Here is a 22957-nt window from a genome sequence, read left to right on the forward strand (position 1 = left end):
AGTACATCTCAATGTTAATGTGTTTATTTATTCAATAAACATTTGGCTTCATGAGCTAAGGGTGATGGGATCATAAAGAGGAAAAGTTGTGGGCTCTACTTTAAAATATTTATAGTTTAATAGAAGAACTCATCTGGAATTCCTCAGTTCAGCCAAGCTGGTCTTCTTTAATATTCCCTAGTCAAGCAAAATTATTTCTGTCTTACAGTGTTTGTAGGCCCTTCCTCTCCACATATGCAAAAAACAACCTATAATTCAAGGTGTAGTCAGGTATCCCTTTTCTTTCTAGCTCACCTTTCCCTTGTTTGTAATTCCTTATAGTGTTTATTGTCTAGATATTTTATTTTAAGACTTATATACTGTCTGTTATAGGTTATATATACTTCTTTGCACTTCTACAGCTTCTGCACTTTTACAAAGCACTTTTATATGCTTTATCTTATTCCAGCCTCATAAGATTAATGTAGAAATGCAGAGCCAGCCCTGGTGGCCTAGCTGTTAAAGTTCAGTGTGCTCTGCTTCAGCGACCCAGGTTTGTTTCCCAGGCACAGAACCATACCACCCGTCTGTCAGTAGCCATGCTGTGGTGGCGGCTCACATGGAAGAACTAGAAGGACTTACAACTGGAATATACAACTATGTCCTGGGGCTTTGGGGAGGCAAAGAAAAAAGAGAGAGAGGCAGATTGGCAACACATGTTAGCGCAAGGCGAATCTTTCCCAGCAAAAAAAAAGAGAAATATTACTCCCATTTTATAGGAGAAGAAATTGCCTCCAAGAAGTTAGGTGACTAGTGAGTTGGCTAGTGAGTTGTGACGTTGTTCTTAGACCTGAGCTCTTTTGAGTCTTTGAAGGCAGTGTGGTCTAGAGGAAGGGCATGGCCTTGGAAGCCAAGGATACAGGTGATGACAGTCAGGATCGTAGAAAGTGCAGAGGGATCTGGTTCAGGCTTTGGTTCCAGTTTTGGCTGCACTCCTTACCTTCTGTGTAACTTCAGGGAAGTTGCCCAGTTCTCTAAGCCTCAGTTCCCTTGTCAGCATTGTCCCTGGCCTGCCTCTCTGTGGGGTTGTCGTGATGTCTGAATATGATGATAATGATGTTGTTATTAGCTAACTTCTGCTGAGTCCTTACTAAATACCAGGCAATGTCCTAAATGTTTTACATGGATTTTCTTGGCTAATATTCACAACAGCTCTCTGAGATATGTCGTTTGATTATTCCCAGTTGACAAGTGAGGAAACTGAGGCACAGGGATGTTAAGTAATTAGACCAAATTTATGTAGCTACCATGTAGTGAAGCTAGGAATTGAACAAAGCCAGCCTGAGCCTAGAACCGGTACTCATAACCAAGGTACTATAAAATTATGTTTTTTAAGCTGTTCTGTAGACTGTAAAGTGTCCTGAACATGTGAAGTCCAGGTTGTAAGGACCCGTAGGCCCTGACCCACCTGTGTAATGGTGCATGGGGAAGGGAGGGGGCAGCGTGCAGATTTTGCGGGGGAGGGAAGAAATGGTTTCCTAGGGGGTCTGGCCAGGATTGAAGATATGGAGAGGTGTTTTGGGCCACAGATCTGGCTATTGGTTATCATTCTACTACTAGGCTATCTCGCCTGCCTTAGAAAGTGGGTGGAGGGGCTGGTCCCATAGCTGAGTGGTTAAGTTCGCATGCTCTGCTTTGGCAGCCTAGGGTTTCCCTGTTTCGGATCCTGGGCGCAGACGTGGCACCACTCATCAGGCCATGTTGAGGCAGTGTCCCACATAGCACAACCAAAAGGACCGACAACAAGAATATACAACTGTGTACTTCAGGGCTTTGGGGAGAAGAAGAAGAAAGGGAAAAAAAAAAAATGTGGGTGGAGTGGAGGAAGACGCTGTTCGGCCAGTGAAGCCCAGGGCGGACAAGATAGGTATCCCTCGGCCCGGGGGTCTAGCTGGATACTGCACCCAGCAGGGCCGTAGGTCAGACCCCAGGCCAACCTTGTTGGCTGGTTAGGGGCAGGGACCCTGGTCTGTTGGTTCCTGGCCCATGTTAGATGAGTAAGTGAATGAAGTGGTATCATCACATAGCCCTCTGGAGACCTTTCACTAGAATGCATAATCTTATTAGATTAAACGTTTTTCATTATAAAAGCAATACATGGTTATTAAAGAAATTTTGTGAAATATAGAGAATAAACCATCTTTTTCTTTTTGTTAAGGAGATGTTCAGGAGACAAGGCCAAGAGTATGAGGGGCAAATGGCTGAGCTGGACTGGGCCGTGTGCTACAAGGACAAGTGGGGCTCTCTGCTTTTGACCACTGCCCTTAAAAATCCAGTTGAAGCTGATACTCTTGGCGTTGAGAGCCTGACTCTTTATAACAACCAGAAGGGAGGAAGAGTGACTGTGGCAACCTTTGCCAGCGTCGGGGGGAGCTGGGGTACTTGCCTTGCTTTGCAGTGTGTGTTAAGTTTCCCTCATTACTGCCCTTCCCTTGCTGTGCATCAGGCAGGGCCTGGCTCCCCTGGCCCAGTGTGAGATTGAAATCCAAACTCTAATAACATGAGTTTGGAGCCCGGTCCAGAGTTTAGAAAGGGAAGAGAGAGAGCAAAGCACCAGAAAAGGAGGTGAGAGATCTTTATTTTGGCTCTCTGGAAGCCCTAGGCAGCTGATGGTCTTGAAGTGTCACTTGATGCTTGTGGTCCTGCTGAGGCCTCACATCCTTGAGGGGAGGGTGGCAGTGATGGTGAGGGGGTGCAGACTAGGAGGACCCATCAGAGCTATGCTCCCAGCCCTAGGTCAGTGTACTCTAGAGGTGAGTGCTGAGGGTCTGTGGCTGGGCCTAGCCCATTAGTCCCTGCCCCTCTTGTCTGGCCCAGCTGAAGAAGGGGGGCACTAGGACCCAGAGGCCAGCACGGTTCCTGCAAGTCTAGAGCAGCACTAGCGCAGAGTGAGACTCATCAGCTGGCAAGCAGGATTCGGTGTCTCTGGGTTCAGGAATCCTCGGGCAGCAGAGGGGACGTGCTAGTCAGCCCCCATCTCTGCCCCCACCCCTACCCTGGTAGGCTACCGAGTGAGGTCCATGGACTGGGGAGGGCCGCGCCTGACGGCTTCTGTGTCTGTCCATGAGGGCCTGGAGCCCTGACCCTCCTGCCTAGGTTTCTGCCTTTTCTCTCTGTCTTTGGCCAGCTGGGGAGGGGGTAGAGGCCCGGTGAGCACCATGGCTCAGAGCAAGAGGCACGTGTACAGCCGGGTAAGTGGGCCTGATCTGGGATGGCCCTGGGAGGGCTGCTGGAGAAGGCCTGGGTGCCTGTGGACATTGCTGTGGGGGCTGGGGAGACAGGCTGGAGCTGGGATGGGGCCACTTGCAGCCCTGATGGTGTTAGGCTGGACAGACTTCTCCTCCCAGAGTTGGCCCCTCAGTGGGGCCTGGCGAGGTCCCACCTTTGACTCTTAATTGGACCTCAGGCCAAAGGTTCCTGAGGGGGACCAGACTTTCTTGGGGACTCAGAATGGGGTCGGGGGGTTGGAATGGCCTTACAGTGGAGCCTTTCTTTAGAGCGGCTTTGTTGTCTGTCACTTGTTTTCTCTCTCTTCTGGCTGAGATTGAATCTGTACCCACTGTTACGTCTACCTGGTTCTGAGAGGCTTATTAGGGTTGGGAGCTTGGGGGGAGTCTCCAAGTTCGGGGCCAGCCTTGATGTCACTGTCAGTTCCTTCTGTTGTCAGATCCATTAGAGCCACCTTGCATATCCCAGGTATGAGTTGGGGTCCTGGAGCCCCTGGGAACTATATCCTCACCTTCCTGGATGAGCTCTTTGGGGATGGGAGTTAGGGAGTGACAGGCTCTGGGGGGCTCCCTTCCGAAGCCAAGTGGGGGCCTCAGAAGGGAGCCCTGTGGAGTCTTTAGGACCATGGTGTCACTTCTTCATGCCTTATTCATCTGTTTGCTGCAAGGCCCCTGGTTCATGGAGCTGCTATTGCTAAAAATGGCTTAGGTGTGATTTTCTTCTAAACCATGGGTCTATTTGGGACCTAATTTCATGTTGTGTCCTGTCATCACGGGTGTGTCAGAAGCTGAGAGCTTCCCAAGGACGGTGTTTAGTCTATCCGTTTACCTGGTCCATCCATGGGGTGATAAGCCATCCATTTGGACCCCTGGGCAGAGTCTGGGGGAGTGCTGCACAGACCTGAGGTACCTGATTTACCTGGCATTTGTTTTTCTTTTTGTAGCAACATAGCATGGGGAAAGGATTTCGAGAGCTTGAGGGTAGAGAGTTGGTAGAACAGGGCTCAGGCCAGGAAGAAGGGAGTTAAATGGTTGAATAGGCTGCCATGAGGCATCCAGGAGTGTCATGGTGGGTGTGTGGGCGGGGATGGGGAGAGTCAGGTCAGGAGGGAGTGGTGGTGACTTGAGGGCTGGAAGGAGGCACAATTGTGTGCCCCTGAAAGAGAGAGGCCTAAGAGAGTCATTTGAACCACAGGGAAGATAGGTGACAGTGGGGAGGGGAACAGGATTGTATGGGTTCACACACTGAATTGCCTGTCTTCCCAGCCCAGGCTCCTGAGTCAGGGCATTGGGTTGTGGGGAGCCTGGTCTAAACTGAGTTATTTGCTTGAGCTTCATTCCCCTCTTTAGGGGGCAGTGCTCCTGAGAAAGCAGCCATGTGGTGACATTCACAGATCTATCAGCAAATTCTGATTTGTTATAAAATTTGAATATAAACTCTTAAAAATTCTGGCAGATTCCAGAGGAGTTTGGAGAAGTCTTAGAAGAACACACCACTGACATTTTTCAGAAGGGAATTTTGGGGCCCACTTCTCCCTGCAATTGGAGTTCAGGGAAGTGACTTGTGGTCCTTTTTCAGTCCAGGATCCTGACTGGGGCCTTTTTTATGCATTAGGATGACATCCTTGACCTTTAACTGTGTATGTTTGTCTTTTTTTTCAGACGCCCAGCGGTAGCAGAATGAGTGCGGAGGCAAGTGCCCGGCCTCTGCGAGTGGGCTCCCGTGTGGAGGTGATTGGAAAAGGGCACCGAGGCACTGTGGCCTATGTTGGAGCCACACTCTTTGCTACTGGCAAATGGGTAGGCGTGATCCTGGATGAAGCCAAGGGCAAGAACGATGGAACTGTCCAAGGCAGGAAGTACTTCACTTGTGATGAAGGGCATGGCATCTTTGTGCGCCAATCCCAGGTACTCATACCTGCTTCTGTGTTTGTATGTGTGTGTGCGCGTTCGCCTGCACACTCATGCACATGTGCACATGCCCTGTTGCATCTGCAGCTGGCGTGTTGGTGCTCCCTCTTCTTGGGCATGAGCATATGTCGCTTGTTGGGAGAGTAGGAGGTAGTTGGGGAGGGAAGATTGGAGATCCATCCTTAGGGAAGCTGCCCTGTACCCCAGGCTTGCTTGGGGCCTGGGGAGGGGTCCATATTACAGCTATCCTTGATCTGGCTATATTGAGTCTATTCTTTGGCCTCAGATCCAGGTATTTGAAGATGGAGCAGATACTACTTCCCCAGAAACACCGGATTCTTCTGCCTCAAAGATCCTCAAAAGAGGTAACAACCACCCACTTAAGTTGCTTTCCCACATCCAGGAGTCCCCAGGACTTGTCCCCAGAACATGGGGCCACAGTGGATCCTGAGATTTTCCATCACCACTGTGTTCCCTTCTTATATATCCCCTACCCTGCCATGATGTTCTCTGCCCCTACCCCTTATACAAGTACACACTTTGTTTCTGTTTACTTTCTACAGATGGAACTGACTCAACTGCAAAGACCAGCAAACTGGTGAGTAGTTGCGGGCAGGAGTGGGGAGTGATAGAGAAGAGGAGGGGAAGGAGAAAGAGAGGAGGGAGACCCAATGCCAGGCAGGTAGAAGCAGTAGGTGAGTAAACTGAGTTAGCCTTCCAGTCTCCAACCGCCCTGAGAAGGAAGCTTTCTGGGTATGTGTTGTTGTTTTAGGGGTAGAGTAAATGTGGTAGCAGGGAAAAACTATTAGGGCTCAGAAGTTCAGGGTCAAATGGGACTGAGGCTGGGGATGATAGGAAGGACAGGTCTGACCCTAATAGTGTTGTGAGCATCTTCCTACCTTTTGATACCCAAGGCTACCAAGGTCTAAAGGGTCTGAGGGTAGGGGTAAGGTAGGAGTAGAGGAGGAAGGAGCTCTGCTGTTCACAAGTGAATGGTGAGGAGCCAGCCCCTCTGCCACCTGTTTTAGGCTGTGTGCAGAGGGCCTGTCCTAGCTCCCCTCTGCTGCTCTGCTCAGGGTGTGTGAGGTGGGGCTCCAGACTCTCTAGCTGGACAGTGTGTGGACATCCTAGAAACAGATCCTTGAGGGACCCCTCATCTCACTTACCCAGGGCTTGACAGTGACCTGACTCCTCCTTTTACCTGTGTATGCCTGAGTTGGTCTTAATGCCCACACCCAGGATGTCTGGCCAGCTAGCACAATGTGATGTCTGTTCTCTAACTCTGCCCTTTCCTGCCCCTCATGCAGCGGGGACTGAAGCCTAAGAAGGTGGTGTGTTTACTATTTGTGCCTGGGTGGGTGAGGGCCATGAGCCCCCTCCCCAGCTGTCCTGCATGTCCTTGGGCTGCTGCATGCATGTGTATGTGACCTTGGGGCTGGGGTGGCCAGAGGAAATGGTGGCTTTGGCTTTCAGAGTTCTTTTGAGGGGTGTATTAGGCTCAGTGTCCAGCCGCAGGTAGGGCTCATTAGGGATGATCCTCACCCCTCACTCCCCCAACCCTCCACCTCAGGACTTCTAGTCAGAGACTCCAAGTATGACTGTAAATAGCAGCAGCATGAAATAGAACATTTACTGGGCTACAGTGGGTTCCTACTTAGCCTAAGCTTAGGGGCAATGGGAGGAGAGACTTGGGGAGTGGGGATTGGGGATGGGGAAAGTACCCAGAGAGGTGGTTGTGCAAGGAGGCGGGAGGTCAGGGCACAGAGCACAGTAAGAAAAGTCCTGAGTTGGAAAGCCTGAGAGTCTGTGTGCCGGCCTCTGGGTGGGCATTGGCGTGAGGCCCACCTTCATTCTGCTCCGTCAGTCTTTCTCTGCCTCTTCTTTCCTCTGGTGTTCCTGAGGCTCACCTCCCACCCCTTGCAGCCTTCCATCAGCCATCATTGGAGTGGGACTCAACTGTGCCACCCCGAGACTCCTAAACTCTTTTAAGTCACTGCCATGACCACTTCCTCACACCAGCCCTGCCTTGAGCCTGTGTCCGAGCTGTCTCTGACGCGCATGTGCCTGTCTGACCTGTGTGTACCGTGCTGTTTGTACAATTCTGTGATTTCCTTGTTGCCCGCCTGTCTCAGGCCCTTGACCTTGCATGGAGAGCTACTGGATAGGGGCAGTGGGAGGGGAGAGGAAAACATCTCCCTTCCTACTCCTTGTTGGTGATGGTCCTCATTTTGAGTCTTGCCGTGGAAGAGACCACATGCTGGTACTTGCTTTGGGGTCCTGGCTGGGGTGGGATTGGGGATGTAAGAAGGAAAGCAATGCTTTAAAGGATGGTTGGCCTATTCCAAGGTCATGGTAACTTGCCTTCTCCCCTTGATTATTGTCTCCTGGTTGGGGCTCCCGTCGCACATCAGGCCCCTGAATGGAGAAGAGCATGGACCAACAGTCTGTTCTCTATGGAGGAGTTCTGACCACAGCCTGACCTGATGCTGGGTGGGGCCTGAGCTATGCCCAAATCCTGGGGTTTCCACAGCTGCCTGGGGAAATGTGGCAAAGCCCAACTTAGGCTGCCCAGGCTGGGATACAGTGCTTTCTTTGCTCATGGTGCCAAGTGTCAGCCAAGTCCCCCCAGGTCTTCTCTCCAGTGGTTCTCTCGCAGCAGATCACTTAGCCCAGGGTGCCTGCTTTCACCCCATGGAGAATAGGAAGCTAGATCCAGAGCAAAAGAATGCACATTGAGTGGGAGGGCAGAAGAGAACCCAGATGTCTCTGCAAGGTGGCCAGTCCTTTCTGGAAGCCCTTTAGAGACGGGCTTTATTCTGCCTACAACCAGGGGAGGGTTGGGAGAGGAGCCAGACACTGTCATTAGAGCTGCTGCTGATTGTTCCCAGGGTTTCTTAGTCTCTCTGTGTGCCCCTCAGAGGTGATGCTGTCACAGGAGGGGTGCTCTGGTTGTGTGGGCCTGATGAGGGACCATAATGGTGTTGTCAGTGTAAGAGGCAGAAGCAGGGTTGATGGGGTTGTGGGCAGAGGGGAGTGCAAATATGGGAGAGACTGAACGGCAGTGAGGTCTTATGTCCCTGCCCAGTGATGCCCTGGCCCCTGAGGGTACCATTTCTGGGATGGCTCCTAGCCCAGTTTTTTGGAGCAAACTCTTGGGGGGAGGGAAGGGGCGGGAGGAACCAGAGCCTGCCTTTAGAGGAAGAAGCAGGGCGGCTCTGCACAGGACTTTGTGCAGTCATGAGGAGGAGGAGGAGGAGCCAGCAGAGCCTGGTGGTTGCTAGGTGACCGAGCAGCAGTGGCTCCACCCCCATGGAGCCGAGGAGGGTGGGTGCATGACGTCAGGTGGAGCTGGTGCTGCGGCCACTGAGGCTGCCATCAGCCTAAGCTGGCGAACTGGGCCAGGCACCTCTCCGGTGCCGGCCGGAGCCTGGCTGTCCCTCTGCGCACCTGCGGGGGCTTATGCGTCTGAGCTGCAGCCGTTTGCGGGCTGGGAAGCTGCCAGGCCTGGAAGCTAAGGCTGCATTGTTGGGATTTGATGCACTAATCTCCTGTCTCCGCCGCCTTTCCCTCTGTTCGGTCTCTTTGCCTCCCTCCCTTCGTCTGTCCTTCCTCTGTGTGTTTGTCCATCCTCCTCTGCCCCTCCTTCTCTTTCCTCTCCTGGCTTTCTTTGGTTTTCTGCAATGATGAGACAGGCACCGACAGCCCGAAAGGTACTCTTGCTTGCTCTGGTCCTGCTGCTGGGTTGCCAGGGCGATGGTGGCAGCAGGCTGCTGGGGTGGGGGTGGGGGCTGATAGACTTCATCTGTCTACCTGGTTGGGGGAGGCGGGTGGGGATGAAGGTGGGGGCAGGGAGAGGTCTGTGTCACTGCCATGCCCCACGCCCTGGGCATTTGCTCCTGGCCTTCCTGCTTGTGGCTCAGAGTCTGTGTTCCAGGCCTTGTACTCAGTGGCCTCACAGGCTTGGGCTTCAGGCAGCTTTTGCTGCAAACTGTTTCTGGGAGAGTTTCCTGTGAGAGAATCTGAGGGAGCAGGTCTAGGTGTCTTTGTGCCTGCAGCAGGCCTACCTTGCCTGACCTTTGCTAGAATGACTCCTGGTTGTACTCTCAGCATCCCTCCCCTACTGGGGTGTTGTATCAAGGGGCTTTCCCTGGGTGAGATGGGGACCCTAGAATAGTTTTTGGCTCACAGCTGTGGAGGCTTAGCCCGGGGTGGGAGGAGTGGGAGTTGGTCTCCTTGGGCTCAATGTCTCCTAGAAGAAGAATCTAAGCCGAATCTTGTCTTTGCTGGAGCTGTGAGACACTGGGTAGCAAGAACTATTTGAGAGTTGGAGTTAATCATCTATTTACCACTTTGTAGTAAGCTGAGGGTTTTCTGGATTCGATTTAGGGCAGTAGTTTCTCTGTGCTGCTGCCCACCCCCACCTTCTTTCTTGCAGCTGGGTGGGGTTACTTTGCTGAGCTCTGGGCTTCTGGCTAATGCAATATTCATGGTTCTGACACCTGAGCCCTCTGCCATAGGGACAGGGACTGCTGCGGGATCTGGTCCTGGGGAAGGGGGTGGGGTAGGGAGGACAGCAGCATTGTTCTGCCTCAGGGGCCTGATCTCCCTCTGCTGGATTCATATCACTCACTCTGGGCTGGTATCATCACTCTTGTCACATGCTGTTTCTAGGGAGTCCTCTGTGGAGTCTAGCACTTGAAGGAAGGGGCTGACCTGGGAAAATCCTTGGGAGTGGTGCGTGGGTGGGGCCTCTGGCTCTGGGCTGGAGTGTGAGAAGCAGAAGGGCTGGTCTCTGGAGGCCTTCTCCGCCAACTGCTGCCTTTGGTCTAGGAGACAGGGACTTCTGGGTTTTCCAGGGTGTCTGAAGGGGTGAGGTCTGCAAAGGTTAGGCAAAAGTGGGAGAAGGAACCAATGGGAAACCGGAGTTCTGAGTTCCTGGAGTAGGAACAAGGTGATTCGCTGGAGGGAGAAGGGGATGGGGGGTGGGGAGGGGCGGCTAACCGTAGCCCCATTCCTGTTACTTCTTCTGCTCTCATTGCTGTCCCTTTTGCTTTCTGTCTTTCTGCCATTATCCTTTCTTTCCTGACTACTTCTCCTCTGGCTCCTGTTGCCTGTCCAGACCACAACTCGGCGGCCCAAGGTGAGAAAAAACAGGCCTCTGTACTAGCCACTGCTGAGTGTACACACATATTTCAGGCATGTGCATGTGTGTGGGCATATGTATGAGCAAGTAAAAGTTGGTCACAGTGCATTTTGGGTTCTCTTTTCAGGGGAGTGAGAGGACTGAGGGTAGTGACAGGCCCCTCCTGGGAAAATGACTTGCGGCTCTTAGGAGGGTGTCTGAGCTAGTAGCTTGAGTGCAAACGAGAGATGAGAGTGGTTGTGGTTAATCAAGGCAGGCATTCTTGAAGAAGGGCATTTTGACCAGTTTTGATGGGGTGGAGGTGGGGGATGAAGAAGAACTTGGCAGTGTATATGTCAGGGGATAAGGAGGTGTGTGTGTCTGTGAAGGGCTTTGGTTGGAGGTGTCTGGATCACATGGGGTCTATGAGTGTCAGCCCACCAGGAGAGCTTCAGGGCTCAGCACTGCAAGAGAGAGCACTGGGCAGGCCTGTCTGCTCCAGGGCCTGGGGCTTTAGGGCAGCCTCTCTGCTCCAGCCCCACAGGGTCCTGGGTGTTGTCGCCTGATTAGAACCCATTTGTCTCGGGGAGAGAGATGACAGGAGGGTTGGCTGTACTGACCTTGTTTCAAGGGGGAGCCTAGAAGTACAACTTTCACCCTGGCCCTTTTATCTGCAGGGTCCCCTGAAGTAGACCAAGGGAGGGAAAATCAACTTGACTCTCAAAGAGTGGGGAGGGATTAGCAGGGGTATAGAGCCTCGTACCCCCATTTTTAGCCCAACCTTCTCTGGCAATGTGAAAGTTAGAGAACAAACTCCAATCTGTTCTTTTTCTCTGGGAATGACTTTGAGGTACTTTTTCCCCCAGGGGGAGGAGGGCATGGGCCCAGAGCATTGATAGGAGCGGGAGTATTACGAAATTGCTAGAATGATAACAAGTGGGTCACAGAGGGGAGGTCTGGAGAGTAAGGGATTCTGTTCTAAGGGGCTAGTGCCAGAGCTGGGAGGAATGTGGGGTCAGTGCCAAGGGAGGAGCCTTATAATCTTATGTCTTCCTCTCCTCCCCTTGCCCTCCCCCTCCCTCTGTCCTTTGTCGCCATCTCTGACTGTGTTATTTTCCCTCTCCTCTTTCCTCTGTTCTCATTGTGTTTTGATATTCTTTTTGCCTTTTTCCTTCTCTGTCTCCTTCCCTGGCCATATTCTTATATTTTTTCTCTCTTTCACCACCCCTGTCCCCTACTCTTTTTCTGGTCTGCTCCTGCCCTCTCTGAATAGCCTACCCGCCCAGCCAGTACTGGGGTGGCTGGGGCCAGTAGCTCCCTGGGCCCCTCTGGCTCAGCATCCGCAGGTGAACTGAGCAGCAGTGAGCCCAGCACTCCAGCTCAGACTCCACTGGCAGCACCCATCATCCCCACGCCGGCCCTCACCTCTCCTGGAGCAGCCCCCCCACTTCCTTCCCCCTCCAAGGTAAGGACTGGTGTTGGAGTGAAGAAGAACCAAGACCAAAGGGGACTATGACCACCACCCTCCCCCGGTAGGTCTTGGAAATTTCCCAAGGTTGGGGGAGACCCAGAACTTGGACTGGAAGGGTGGGGACATAGCATATGGGGAACCTGCCACTGACTAAACTACACTGTCCTTCTGCCCACACTTTCCCCATATGGATTTTTAAAAGATGTTTGTATGCCTCTTGCTTTTGATCCTGGGACTGGAGTGATGCTTGCACATGTCTGTCCTTTCTGCTCCACCTCAACCCTAGGTGGAGGAGGAGGCTGTGCACAGACCAAGCACTCTCTCTCCTTTGCAGGAAGAGGAGGGGCTGAGGGCCCAGGTGCGGGACCTGGAGGAGAAACTGGAGACCCTGCGGTTGAAACGGGCAGAAGACAAGGCAAAGCTGAAAGAGCTGGAGAAACACAAGATCCAGCTGGAGCAGGTGCAGGAATGGAAGAGCAAAATGCAAGAGCAGCAGGCAGACCTGCAGCGGCGCCTCAAGGAGGCGCGGAAGGTGGGACTTGGGATGAAGGGGGTACCGGGGGAGGCATGGGCCCCAAGGAAGTGTACTGGAAACCAAAATGGAGGTGCAGCCTGGAACATTCTATGAGAAAGGGTGCATGAGGCATCTCTGTGCCTGTACCCCCACCAACCTCCACCCCTCCTCAGGAAGCCAAAGAGGCACTGGAGGCAAAGGAACGCTACATGGAGGAGATGGCTGACACTGCTGATGCCATCGAGATGGCCACTCTGGACAAGGAGATGGCCGAAGAGCGGGCTGAGTCCCTGCAGCAGGAGGTGGAGGCACTGAAGGAGCGTGTGGATGAGCTCACCACTGACCTGGAGATCCTGAAGGCTGAGATTGAAGAGAAGGGTAAGGGCCCAGGAGCTGCTGGTGGTCTGATGGTGGGGTTGGAACCATGTCTGAAAGTGTTAATGGTCTTCCCCAGGCTCAGATGGGGCTGCGTCCAGTTATCAGCTCAAGCAGCTTGAGGAGCAGAACGCCCGCCTGAAGGATGCCCTGGTGAGGTAGGGTGCCCTCACCGTTTGCCTCCAGAGCTCACTGTCCTGTCTCCAAATGCATTAGGGCACCCATTGCCCAGTGATTCTGACACATGCTCTCCCCTTTCTCTCTCCTTGCTTCCCCACAGGATGAGGGATCTTTCTTCCTCAGAGAAGCAGGAGCATGTGAAACTGCAGAAGCTCATGGAGAAAAAGAACCAAGAGCTGGAAGTTGTGAGGCAACAACGGGAGCGTCTGCAGGAGGAACTGAGCCAGGCAGAGAGCACCATCGATGAACTCAAGGAACAGGTCTGGGGAGCCCAGCCCCTTGCCCAGAGTGCCCAGCCCTACTCTCCTGTTGGTGCCTCCTTTTTCTAGGCACCTTTCAACAGCCCTGCTCCCTCCCTCTTATACAGGTGGATGCTGCTCTCGGTGCTGAGGAGATGGTGGAGATGCTGACAGACCGGAACCTGAATCTGGAAGAGAAAGTGCGGGAGTTGAGAGAGACTGTGGGGGATTTGGTAAGAGAAGCTCATACACCTGACCTCTTACTCTGATGCCCGGGTATTTAGAAGGGACTTGCTAAGAGAGGGACTGACACATAACCCCTGAGCTTTTAGCAGGGTGTGTAGTGAGTGGACCCACCCTGGCCTGCTACCCTAACCCTGCCTTTCCTTTGTCCCAACTACCTGTGGCCTCCCAGGAAGCAATGAATGAGATGAATGATGAGCTGCAGGAGAATGCACGTGAGACAGAACTGGAGCTGCGGGAGCAGTTGGACATGGCAGGCGCCCGGGTCCGGGAGGCCCAGAAGCGTGTGGAGGCAGCCCAGGAGACGGTTGCAGACTACCAGCAAACCATCAAGAAGTACCGCCAGCTGACCGCCCACCTACAGGTGTCTGTGCACCCCTTCATCTCCACCCATGATCACCCCAGGGCTCCCTCAAGACCCAGCTGTGCCTCATTGTCCTTCTCTGCTCCTAGGATGTGAATCGGGAACTGACAAACCAGCAGGAAGCGTCTGTGGAGAGGCAGCAGCAGCCACCTCCAGAGACATTTGACTTCAAGATCAAATTTGCTGAGACTAAGGCCCATGCCAAGGTCAGGGAAGTGGGTACCAGAGATTGGGGGAGTGTTGGGGAGCCCAACCTGGGTGTGGCTGTGGGCTGACCGGTGTGGGGTTCTGGACTTCAGGTTCCTGGGGGAGGGGGTGGTTTTTGTGCTGGTTTGGAAGACTCCTAGCCTGGGTTTGTCCTAGAAGTTGGGGACCTGGTGGAGCCAAGGCATGGTGGCTCTGAGGCTCTCTCCAGCCCGGCTGAGAGCCTGCCTCCTGTCCACCTCACAGGCGATTGAGATGGAATTGAGGCAGATGGAGGTGGCCCAGGCCAACCGGCACATGTCCCTGCTGACAGCCTTCATGCCTGACAGCTTCCTTCGGCCAGGTGGGGACCATGACTGTGTCCTGGTGCTGCTGCTCATGCCTCGTCTCATTTGCAAGGTATGGCCAATGAATCACACGTTCCACAGGAGTCTCTTAAACTTGCTGTGAACCAGGCATTGAAGATGCTCAGTGAAGATAGCAGTCAGCGTCCCTGCTCAGAAAGAGTGTATGATGTAGTGGAGGAATGCAGTCAACCAAGTCGCAGATGGATGTATATTACAGATAGTGTGTTATGAAGGGGAGGTAGCTTCTTTGAGAGAACACCGCTGGGAATCTGACTTAGATGGAGGATGTCACTGAAGCAATAACATTTGAGCTGAGACCTAGAAGATGACTAGGAGCTGGTGGGAGGATAATAGAACAGCATTCTAGGTTAAAAGGTAGCAGGAGCAGCAGCTTTAAGGCAAGAAAGAGCTTGGTCCCACTGGTCCCACTACCCTTTCATCTGCACATCCCAAATCCTCACAGCTGCCAGTAATCACATCATTACCCTTTCCCCGTGTGAGACTCCCTGCCCAATTCCCTGCTCGTCTAAGAGCTATAACTGCTTTCTCCCCCATGTATGTCCATGCCCCACCTCCTGCCCCGTAGTTGCTCAGCTCTGTGTCCTATGTTCCTGAATCTATGTTCTCTGTCCTCTGTTCTGAGCCCCAAGTCCCTGGTGCTTTTTCCGACAGGCAGAGCTGATCCGGAAGCAGGCCCAGGAGAAGTTTGAACTAAGTGAGCACTGTTCAGAGCGGCCTGGGCTCCGAGGAGCTTCTGGGGAACAGCTCAGCTTTGCTGCTGGGCTAGTGTACTCACTGAGTCTGCTGCAGGCCACACTCCACCGCTATGAACAGTAAGTGACCTCTGACCCCTCACTCCAGGGCCATGGGGCCAAGATTGGCTGGAACTGAGATTGCCTGGCAGGCCCAGGCCTCACAGAACCTTCTCTGGTCTCTAGTGCCCTCTCTCAGTGCAGTGTGGATGTGTATAAGAAGGTGGGCAGCCTCTACCCTGAGATGAGTGCGCATGAGCGCTCCTTGGATTTCCTTATTGAGCTGCTGCACAAGGATCAGCTGGATGAGACTGTTAATGTAGAGCCTCTCACCAAGGCCATCAAATACTACCAGGTCTGGGGCGAGAATTTGGGCTTGGTGCAGGAGGGAGGGATGGTTTCTCCTGCTGGGGGCTATTGGTTTCTCCCAGGCTGGCTGCTTGAGGCTTGGCTTGCTCTTAGTTGAACTTGCCTTAGGATGTAGTGCCTTGAGGGTTTCAGATTCTCTTGTACCTCTGGAGTCCCATGATGACTGGGGCTGAAATTGCAGTTTGAGAAGAATTCTCCATCCTTCCAAGGTCTAAAGGCTGTCTGTTTCTTTGTCATCTCTTCTCAGCATCTGTACAGCATCCACCTTGCTGAACAGCCTGAGGATAGTACCATGCAGCTGGCTGACCACATTAAGGTAAAGGGTCTGGGCCACTGCTTGAGCCTCCTATAGAAATCAGAAATGGAGAACATCAGATCAAGAGATCTGACCCTCAAAGGGTGTTCCATAAGACTGGAACAGGGTCATTAAGGCCACATCAGGGAAGCTAGAGAACCCATTCGTGTGGCGGTGAGTGGAGAGTCTAGACGTCTTAGAGATGATGATGGGACAGAAGGACTCCTGCTGGGGCTGACAACCACACGCTTCTGTCCTCACAGTTCACCCAGAGTGCCCTGGACTGCATGAGCGTGGAGGTGGGGCGGCTGCGTGCCTTCTTGCAGGTGAGAGCACAGCTAGACTTGTTTGAGCTCCTCTTTCTTCCTAGTCTCCACCTTCTGACCTCCAGCCCTAATACTCACTTGGTTCCCCATTCATTTCCTATTCCCTGAGTAGGGTGGGCAGGAGGCTTCAGATATTGCCCTCCTACTCCGGGACCTGGAAACATCATGCAGTGACATCCGCCAGTTCTGCAAGAAGATCCGAAGGCGAATGCCGGGGACAGATGCTCCTGGGATCCCAGCTGCACTGGCCTTTGGACCACAGGTTTAGGGCTGCGAAGGGGAAAGGGAAGGAAGCTGAGTAGAATTAGGAGGGACCCAGCATGTCAAGATCTGGATCTGGTCAGGGGACAAGAATGGTTTTGAGGTAGTTGGGAGCTGTGATGCTAGACCCAGGGTGGGCTCCTGACTCTGGCCTTTTGCGCAGGTATCCGACACACTCCTAGACTGCAGGAAACACTTGACGTGGGTGGTGGCTGTGCTGCAGGAGGTGGCAGCTGCTGCTGCTCAGCTCATTGCCCCATTGGCAGAGAATGAGGGACTGCCTGTGGCTGCCCTGGAGGAGCTGGCTTTCAAAGCAAGCGAGCAGGTGGGCCTGGATGGCTGGGCAGAAGGTGTTGGGGTATCAGGTGGCCATTGTGGGTTTTTCACTGCTGCCCTTGGCTCCTGCAGATCTATGGGACCCCCTCTAGCAGCCCCTATGAGTGTCTGCGCCAGTCGTGCAATATCCTCATCAGTACCATGAACAAGTTGGCCACAGCCATGCAGGAGGGAGAGTATGATGCAGAGCGGCCCCCCAGCAAGGTGGGTGGGGAGCTCCTTGGAGGGGCTCCAGGGGCCTGGAGGAGCAGGACTTGCAGAGCTGCTGCTAGTTGTGGGAGGGCTGGGAGGCAGGGGGAAGAAATCTGAAGAGCCCCACCCTGTTTAGAAGGCAAGATTTTCCCTATGACTGGATCTCTCTGAAAGGATCACAGTGGTGACCTCCTCTCCCCATCCCTGCTCTCTGCTCCCACCCCGACCCTTAGCCTCCTCCAGTTGAGCTGCGGGCTGCAGCCCTTCGTGCAGAGATCACAGATGCTGAAGGCCTGGGCTTGAAGCTTGAAGACCGAGAGACAGTTATCAAGGAGTTGAAGAAGTCTCTCAAGATCAAGGTGAGGGTAGGGTAGACTCAGGATCTTGGGGGGCCAGAAAGTATGGTGGGGCACAGGGCAGCAGTGAGTGTTGGGGGTTGAGGGGAGAAGTGGTGCCTGTGATCAGTGGGAGCTCTTCTGGGCCCTTAGGGAGCTTTCTATCTCAGGGACCTCTCTATCCCAGGGCCCTGGGGGGCCAGGGGAGGATGTAAGGGAACTAGAAGCTATATGCCCTCCCCCTCCAGGGGGAGGAGCTGAGTGAGGCCAACGTGCGGCTGAGCCTCTTGGAGAAGAAGTTGGACAGTGCTGCCAAGGATGCAGATGAGCGCATCGAAAAAGTCCAGACTCGGCTGGAGGAGACCCAGGCACTGCTGCGGAAGAAGGAGAAGTCAGGCACCTTCCCCAGGCCCCTGCTTGCTCCAACCCTCCCTTCTGCCAGTGGCTCTCTGCCTCCTAACCCATCCCCTACCCAGGCCCTCTCCTAGTGAGACTCCCTAGGGGAACAGACACTGTTTTCCTCCCCGACTGTCAACCACATTGTGTCACCCCAATCTGAGCCTGTGCTGGCCCTGGCCCCTCACCAGCAGGGCTACTCCAAGGCCCTGTCAGGACTGAGGAGTGGGGGTGGGGCTGTGGGGAAGGGACACTGCTAAGACCAGATTCTCTTTCACAGAGAGTTTGAGGAGACGATGGATGCACTCCAGGCTGACATCGACCAGCTAGAGGCAGAGAAGGCAGAGCTAAAGCAGCGGCTGAACAGCCAGTCCAAGCGCACAATCGAGGGGCTCCGGGGGCCCCCTCCCTCGGGTATAGCTACCCTGGTCTCTGGCATTGCTGGTGGTGAGTGCAGTGGGACAGGCAGCACTGGCCCAGAGGAGATCGCATGGGCTTCCTTCTGTCCTTGGCCTCAGTTTGACTTCTGCCCCCTTCTTATCGCTGGATGTGTAGCCAGGAGTGTGCTTGCCGCATTTCACTCTGTGTCAGCTTTCACCAAGTTTTTACTTTTCCCAAAGATACGTACAGAGTCCTTCTGACCAATAGGGCATTACTCAGTTGTCAGTGAAGCTCAGAATTACAACAGTTGGACTCTAGTAGATGTCCCTTCTGGGTCTGCACTCTGACTTTTCTGTCCCAGCCCTGTAATCCCAGAGGGTCGTCGTCCTGTACCTGGCTGGGCCACCTCTGCTGCAGTGTCCAGCTGTGCCTCCTGCTTGCTCTTGATTGCTCCTCTGCTTGCACACTGTGTTTTCCCCATTGAGTTCACATGGCTTCACCCTGTGATGCGGTTGCCTCTTCTGTTGATCAATTCTCCCAGTTTCTCTTGGGGCTTGTGTTTGAGCTTTGCCTGGCCTCTTGGTGTGGTCAGGGCTCCTTATCTGGAGTTTTTCTGGCTTCCCTAGTTTCCTGACCAAGGAGGTGGCCACTGTCATCTTAGTTTTCATCTGTCCTATAGTTTTTCAGTTTCCTGTTCACCCTTCTTACTTCCAGAAGACAAACTCCTTGCCTTGGAAATAAGCCTTCAGGATCTCTAGACCTCCCCTGCTGTACAGTCTTGTCAGCTGGCCTCACCTAGGGTCTTATCCTCATCCAAGCCCCTGTCGCTGGTGCCTCTTGATCTTGGGAGGTGACCAAATACCTTCTTGACTTTAGACTCCTGTGGTACATATGGCTCCTGTTCTTGGGGAAGGGGTCTCCAGAATTACTACATTGTGTGGTTGTAGCACAGGCTCTTTAAACAAATACTGGTTCTGAATTTATGAAATTTCTCACCAAAAAAGGGGTCATTTACCTCAGAGCAATGGGGAACCCTGAGGATCATGGGAATACGCCTGCATCCTCAACTTAAGCTTTGCTGCTGGCAAGTACTGAGGGTGCAGGCATATCGGGGTCTCGGGAGCATTCCTTCTGCACTTCTTGGAGGTGGACTATGAGGCAGGGAGGCAGGACCAACCTCAGGCCCCAAGTGCTTCCTCCATTGCACACTCCTACTGCTGCTCTTTCTCATACCTCACATCCTATCTTGTGGCCTCACTCTCCTTTCTTATCTTTCTTTCACACATATTTACTCCCCTTTCTTATCTTTCTTTCACACGTATTTGTTCTTCCCCCAAAGGTAGAAGGGGCTTGTTAGAGAGGGTGTGGTGATCAGCAAAAAAGGGTTTTCCCGGAGGTCCTGTCCAGGATTCCTCTGGTGTGTCTCCCTAACCCCCAAATCATCTAATTCTTCTCTCCTCTTTTCCTGCTCGCCCACGGGCTATCCCGAGCACAGAAGAACAGCAGCGAGGTAGAGACACACCCTGGCTGGGGATTGCCAGGGCTAGTGGAAATTGGGGCTGGGGGAGCAGGGTGAGACTTCTCCCTTGGGAGCAACCAGGACAGGAGGTGGGAGGGGCTCAGGAAAGCAGATGAGCAGGGATGAAGCCCATCTTCAGCCCTCTCCACCTGGGGCTGATGACATTTATTGTGGTACCCACAGGAGGCGCCCCTGGGCAGGCTCCTGGGTCTGTGCCAGGCCCAGGGCTGGTGAAGGACTCACCACTGCTGCTTCAGCAGATCTCTGCCATGAGGCTGCACATCTCCCAGCTCCAGCATGAGAACAGCATCCTCAAGGTAAAGGAGACACAGGGAGGACTGGGGTGGAGGTGGAGCATACATCCTCCATTAATGATAGACAGCAGGGGCCTTCTGTCATCTCTTACCACCCCACCTCTTTTCCCCTACAGGGAGCCCAAATGAAGGCATCGTTAGCAGCCCTGCCCCCTCTGCATGTGGCAAAGCTCTCCCTTCCACCCCATGAGGGCCTTGGCAGTGACCTAGCAGCTGGAGCACTGTATCGTAAGACCAGCCAGCTCCTGGAGACATTGAATCAGCTGAGTACACACACCCACGTGGTAGACATCACTCGTACCAGCCCTGGTATGGACCCGCCAACCCCTGAGATGAATAACACACCCTCTCTCTTTGCCTCTGGGATGTAGCCCCTGCCCAGGCAGTTCCCACACCATAGAGCTTCTTCCCAATGCTGCTCTTTGGCCTCTGTGTGCAGTTTACTTGATTCCCTCTCCCTTTCATGTGCCCGTTCCATGAGAGGGTCCAGTACTTGATCCTTAATCTAGTACAGCTGCCTGCCTGGGCCTTGGCGGGCCTCACTAGCCTTCTGTCCCCACAGCTGCCAAGAGCCCATCGGCTCAGCTCCTGGAGCAAGTGGCTCAGCTCAAGTCCCTAAGCGACACCATCGAGAAGCTCAAGGTCAGTTCACACCCTGCCCTTCCTCAGCCAACAGAGCTCGCTGCAGAGCATTCCCTGGTGGAGCCCTTAGCATATTCATTTCCACAGGCACTCTCAGAGTTCCTCTGGGCCCAGCCCTGTGCTAGACGGCTCAGTGCAGGGGAGGTGGAAGGGAAGGCACGGTTCCTGCCTTGGGAGCTCAGTGTCTTGGTGCAAACAGAAGGTAGATTCTTGTCACCAAAATGGGTTGAGCGAGGATTCCCTTTAAAGTGTTTGGTTCAGGTGCAGCTTCAGTCAGAGCTGAGATCACTGTGGGGTAGAATGGTTGGGGATGGCTTCCCAGAGGCCATAGAACCTGAGTTTGGCCTTCAAGGATAAGTATCTTAAAGTAAGGATGTTGCGTGGGAAGGGGGTTGGAGGTGAGAGCAAAAGTATGGCCATAGAGAGGACTGGGTTCCTGCTCCCTGGGTATTAGTGTCCCTTTGAAACCAGGGAGATACTGGGCTGTGGAGGTCCCCTAAATGAACCTTTGTTGTCCTCCTCCTATGCCAGGATGAAGTCCTCAAGGAGACCGTGTCTCAGCGCCCTGGTGCCACGGTCCCCACTGACTTTGCCACCTTCCCTTCATCTGCCTTCCTCAGGGTAAGGGGGAGCATGGGGAGGAGGATGGGCAGGATGGAGGGCTCAGGTGGGGGCCCTTCCCCTCTCCCTCAGAATTTGAAGAGGGCTCTGGCGTCTCAGGTTCAACAACTACATATCCTGAATTATCTCCCCGAGTCTTACTTGCAAGTAACTCAAGAGTGCTTGCAGTGCTTCCAGAAATTCCAATATTTCAGCAGTTAAACATCTTCTATGACTTTTGACACCAGGAGGGGCTCAAAACTCCCTGTCAGGGTGTGTACCCCAATTCTGATTACGAAAATGTGGTCACCGTAGCTTAGGAGCTCAAAAACCTGTCTCCCAGGAGCTTGTTTGGTCTCAGGGCCAAGGGACCTTGTCAGTGGCACACAGCTCAGTGAGCCCCTGACCTGGAGGCCTCTTCTCCTTACCAACTCCCAGGCCAAGGAGGAGCAGCAGGATGACACTGTCTTCATGGGCAAAGTGACCTTCTCGTGTGCGGCTGGCCTTGGACAGCGACACCGGCTGGTGCTGACCCAGGAGCAGCTGCACCAGCTTCACAGTCGCCTCATCTCCTAAGTGCTCCTTCCCTCACGTTCCCTTCTACCCTCTGCCCGATGCACAGCCACCTCAGCCAGTCCCCAGGTAGAACCATGTATGTAAAACTATTTCTACCCTATTCAGCTTCACCCCTACCTGTCAGTGCCCTGCCCCTTGACCTGGGTTCCCCATTTCCATTCCCTGGCCTCTGCCAGTAATTTGCTATTCAGCTGCTCCCTCCTTCCTGAGGGGCCTCAGGGCATGTGGGGGTAGGCTGAGACCCCACCACCAAAGGTCAAGTGAGGTCACCCTGATTAAGGACTTCACCCCTTGATTAAAGCAACTTCTGCTTCAGTGCTTTCTGTGTGGTATTGGGAATGGGCCTTGGGCTTTTTGGCTCAGAGTAGGAGTGGAGGAGAAGGGATGCTAAGGAGGCTTTGCCTGTGCCATATTTGAGGGCCCCTGTCTATAGTGACCATAAATTCATGCGTCCCTCAAATTCGTGTGCAGTGAGTTACTGTGAGCAAGTGCGAAAGGGCTGGTGAGCTAGCCAAAGCAGTCTTGGTGGATAGAGGGAGCAGAAACTGGGTCATGGTGGCGAGAAAGGTGAGAGAGCAGCATTTGTGCACTACTGTGTCCTGATGTTCAGTCCTGGAAGTTGGGTGGCCAGAGGATGGCAGACAGCTGACACAAGCATCATTGCCTGTAGATAATAATGGGAGCTGCTCCTGTGGCCTAAGAGGTTTCTGGAAACTGGGATGCTAGTGAGGCACTTCGTACCAAGGATGGAGCATAGCATGAGAACAACCTCCTTTGATCTACCCAAACCCAGAACTGCCAGTTGTGACCTGAGAACCAAGCAGACTGGCTGGCGGTTGGCAGGGGCAGGGTATGAACAGTCTCAATTTAGGGACCCCTCTCTTTTTGGGGTTCTTGGGAAGATTCCCAGGGTCAGTATCACTTTCCCCAACATGGAGGCAGCTTTGTGAAGTAAGAATAAGTCTTATATCCCAGCTCTTCCTCTTATAAGCTGTGTGAACTCAGGGAAGTTGCTTAACCTCTTGACCTCAGTTTCTGTATATGTAATATGAGGCTACTGGCACCTTCCTCAGGTGGTATTCCTTCCTCAGGTACTCTTCAGGGGAAGATGAGTGAGATAGCATGCTTGACACAGGCACCCCATAAAAAAGGATACCTGGGAGAGGCTGATATTGAACAAATGAAATGAAATACAAGCAGCCACATTCCCAAGACATACACTTAGGACACAAATAACCATATTTTGGGTCCCAAAGGATAGGCAGTCCTCGGTGTCCCAGCTTTCTGCTTGTTTCTGTGGGTGGTTATATTTTTTCTACTATCAAGGCACTGTTTCTTCCTCCTCTTAGCAGGCCACAGCTGAGGGAGAGTCAAAGGTTTGTGGCACTCCTCCCAACCCCAATTTGAATTTACCTGCTTGATTCCCA

The 22957-nt window shown here is 53.3% G+C and overlaps 1 protein-coding gene across 28 annotated transcripts in view; it reads left to right on the forward strand.

Moving 5' to 3' along the window:
* Positions 1 to 21845, forward strand: part of DCTN1 (dynactin subunit 1) — a 30591-nt gene extending 8746 nt beyond the window's left edge. For 2 of the 28 annotated variants that reach the window (XM_070572310.1, XM_070572311.1), the window contains exons 2-31: positions 4929 to 5174; positions 5464 to 5542; positions 5741 to 5775; positions 6485 to 6505; positions 8870 to 8887; positions 10297 to 10317; positions 11573 to 11764; positions 12105 to 12302; positions 12458 to 12662; positions 12739 to 12817; positions 12940 to 13099; positions 13207 to 13311; positions 13494 to 13685; positions 13775 to 13891; positions 14136 to 14288; positions 14909 to 15069; positions 15175 to 15343; positions 15605 to 15673; positions 15916 to 15978; positions 16091 to 16240; positions 16403 to 16564; positions 16648 to 16779; positions 17001 to 17126; positions 17351 to 17493; positions 17779 to 17945; positions 19582 to 19715; positions 19829 to 20021; positions 20275 to 20354; positions 20886 to 20975; positions 21393 to 21845. In XM_070572310.1, coding sequence (XP_070428411.1) covers positions 4947 to 5174; positions 5464 to 5542; positions 5741 to 5775; positions 6485 to 6505; positions 8870 to 8887; positions 10297 to 10317; positions 11573 to 11764; positions 12105 to 12302; positions 12458 to 12662; positions 12739 to 12817; positions 12940 to 13099; positions 13207 to 13311; positions 13494 to 13685; positions 13775 to 13891; positions 14136 to 14288; positions 14909 to 15069; positions 15175 to 15343; positions 15605 to 15673; positions 15916 to 15978; positions 16091 to 16240; positions 16403 to 16564; positions 16648 to 16779; positions 17001 to 17126; positions 17351 to 17493; positions 17779 to 17945; positions 19582 to 19715; positions 19829 to 20021; positions 20275 to 20354; positions 20886 to 20975; positions 21393 to 21530 — 3780 coding nt within the window. In that variant the 5' untranslated portion in view covers positions 4929 to 4946 and the 3' untranslated portion in view covers positions 21531 to 21845. Of the gene's footprint in view, positions 1 to 2888; positions 3039 to 3065; positions 3231 to 4928; positions 5175 to 5463; positions 5543 to 5740; positions 5776 to 6484; positions 6506 to 8471; positions 8888 to 10296; positions 10318 to 11572; positions 11765 to 12104; positions 12303 to 12457; positions 12663 to 12738; positions 12818 to 12939; positions 13100 to 13206; positions 13312 to 13493; positions 13686 to 13774; positions 13892 to 14135; positions 14289 to 14908; positions 15070 to 15174; positions 15344 to 15604; positions 15674 to 15915; positions 15979 to 16090; positions 16241 to 16402; positions 16565 to 16647; positions 16780 to 17000; positions 17127 to 17350; positions 17494 to 17778; positions 17946 to 19374; positions 19390 to 19581; positions 19716 to 19828; positions 20022 to 20274; positions 20355 to 20885; positions 20976 to 21392 lie in introns of those variants that run through there. The other 26 variants (XM_070572316.1, XM_070572317.1, XM_070572319.1 and 23 more) reach the window with 22 other exon arrangements.
* Positions 21846 to 22957: the final 1112 nt, after the last annotated feature.

Source organism: Equus przewalskii, chromosome 14 (assembly GCF_037783145.1).
Source record: "Equus przewalskii isolate Varuska chromosome 14, EquPr2, whole genome shotgun sequence".
Classification (NCBI taxonomy): Eukaryota; Metazoa; Chordata; class Mammalia; order Perissodactyla; family Equidae; genus Equus; species Equus przewalskii.